The sequence below is a fragment of the Penaeus chinensis genome, chromosome 11 (assembly GCF_019202785.1).
Source record: "Penaeus chinensis breed Huanghai No. 1 chromosome 11, ASM1920278v2, whole genome shotgun sequence".
NCBI lineage: Eukaryota > Metazoa > Arthropoda > Malacostraca > Decapoda > Penaeidae > Penaeus > Penaeus chinensis.
The window spans coordinates 16,827,364-16,829,863 of record NC_061829.1 but is presented as its reverse complement, the minus strand read 5'-3'; the positions used below and the strand labels follow the sequence as shown (position 1 = coordinate 16,829,863).

Genomic DNA, 2,500 nt, shown 5'->3' with positions numbered 1-2,500 from the left:
AGATTTGACATGTGACCAAGTGAGAGATAGTAGGAGGGCATATGGCCACCCATTGAATGTAAATTAAGGGGAAGTGGTTGTGGCTGCTCTCCACCCTGGCCACCACCTCCACCACCACCAGTCTGGAGATTAAGAGGTTGTTGCTGAGGTTGTTGGGCCACAGCAGGATTAAATGCTGCACCAGCATGAGCATTGTTGCCAAGATGCTGAAGACCCAGGACACTCAGCTGAAGGTTTGGTGGTAAAGGTGGAGGTTGTTGTCCTCCCATGTATCCACTCATTTGTGTTGTAGGTGCTGCTGAAACTGCAACACCTATGGATGATGTAGAGGCTTCATTAGGTGTGTTAATACGAGCACCATGGTTCTCCTGTGGTCTAGGTCGTGGTCTGGACTGTTTTGTAGTCTTTTTCTTGGTGGACTGCAGAGCACCAGATGCTTCTAAACTCTTCCGGAGATCAGACAACTTTCGTTTCACAGTGTTGAAATCCATAGACTTAAACTCTTCATGGAACACTTTAAAGTACAACCATGATTTAACCTTGGCATCATAATCCTTAATTACCTTATCTGTAAGTCAGAGAGAATAGCTAATTAGTATAATTGTGTGGTAGAGAAGAAAAGGAAATACATTTGAAGCCAGCCAAGAAACCCCTAGCCTTGGGGAGTGTCACTTTACTGTAGTGGAGCCCAGGTTTTAACCATAATTTATAACCTTTACAAATTTTAAAATAGCCATCTATCACATTTCTGAGTCACATTCAAAGCAATCTGCAATCTGTAAAAACTTCTCTGCGGCTTCAATAAGCAAACCTATCATTCAAGGTTTCTGAAGTTTACTGAACCAATATTTTAAAGTGTTAGTATTAGATCTCTGGCACAAGAGCTTTTTACTGTACAGTGAATGCCATATTTTTGTGGGATGCTGTGGATACCTTGTGCACTGACCACTTTTTATAGCACCAACAGGCAGTTCCAATAGAAGAAATAGTACTGGGTGCAACCAGTATACAGACAATGGAATTGAATTGTTGAAAAAAGTAAAAATGTAGACATCATTGTATTTAAAAGATTGACATCAATGCCATTAGGCTTAACCCATTGGATCCTTGTTGCCCATACATGGCTTTCTTCAGTAGCAACTGACACTCATGTGGAGCATATAAACTTTTTGCTGATTTGTAAATGTTTTACAGGGAATCCACTCCCATACACACAGGTGTAATTTCTTTAATTAGAGTTAGCTACCTAAACAATGCTGTGTGCAATGTGCATGCAACTGATTGCAAACACATCATGAAAAAAATATGAACATATAATCATGAAAAAATTTAGCTGAGGGCTATGAAGGGAACTTGCGGTCATGAGAATTTTGGCTGAAGACCAGGGTTATGGAAATGACTCACAACGGATGATCATGATTAGACTCTGTGTAAACAAGTATGGAATGTAACATCCATGAACTATGACTGGCAGAGCACTGGCTTCAGGGAGGACACTATTTCCATGCTAAGGATCCTATTACACAAATCAAATAACAAAATGTTACCTCTCATTATTATTCCAATGCATTCTGGACTACCTAGGGAGATAATATGTAGTCTGTATAAGAAAAACAGTGTATTACAGCATATAAAATGACAAATATAGTAATTGAAATTTGGTAAAAAAGCAAAAAATGCCTATGCAGGAAAAGAAATATCATTGCTAGGAGTTTTGAACATATGAATGTTTGTGTATGCCCCACCCTACAAGCCACACACCCATGAGAGTAGCTATGTAAGCCAAATACCTAGATTTTGGGCCACATGCAGTCAATGAAGCACCCAGATCAAAGGTGTTAAATAAATGTAAGTAACTCAAATCCTATTATATAGCAGGATGATTAATGTAGGGGTCCTAAATGAGATGGGGATTCATCTGTCAATTTGTATGGCAAATCTATGGTTACATGGACAGATGTCACATTTTTTTTTGCCTGAGATCCGGTATATCTAATACGAAGTATGCAGCCCTAGAAGCAAACATCTACCACTGCCCTCCTCAAAACAAGTATTGTAAGTTTCTTTAAATACTGTCAACATCAGTTTTCCAAAAGGCACATTAAACTTTTTATCCTTCAGTTCTAAATATTTTATGCTTATTGATTTCTTAATACTGTTATAACCAGTCCAGTTGCACTTACCACTCTCAGGATCTATTGCTTCTGGCTCATACTGCTGGAGGAAATTCTTATGAAGTTTAGAAATGTTGACATCTGGACCTTGGTTCTTATCAGTCTTAATGAAATCACTGCCATTTGGCCCAGAAAGCATTTTCAGGATATGGTGTTTGATGAGTGTCACCAACTCTGGTGTGACCTGTTGAATTAATAATTGGTTATTTAATTATATATATATATATATATATATATATATATATATATAATTCAAAACAAGACAAGAGTCAAAATACATTCATGAAAAATATAAACTTTGAGAAAATGTGTGATAACTGCAGAAA

The 2,500-nt window shown here is 37.8% G+C and overlaps 1 protein-coding gene across 1 annotated transcript in view; it reads right to left on the bottom strand.

The window, feature by feature from the left end:
- Positions 1-2,500, bottom strand: part of LOC125030534 — a 9,388-nt gene that overhangs the window by 1,349 nt on the left and 5,539 nt on the right. The window contains exons 4-5 of the mRNA XM_047620620.1: positions 2,184-2,358; positions 1-568 (exon numbers count right to left, since the gene is read on the bottom strand). The exon at positions 1-568 is cut by the window's left edge and continues 1,349 nt beyond it. Coding sequence (XP_047476576.1) covers positions 1-568; positions 2,184-2,358 — 743 coding nt within the window. The remainder of the gene's footprint in view (positions 569-2,183; positions 2,359-2,500) is intronic.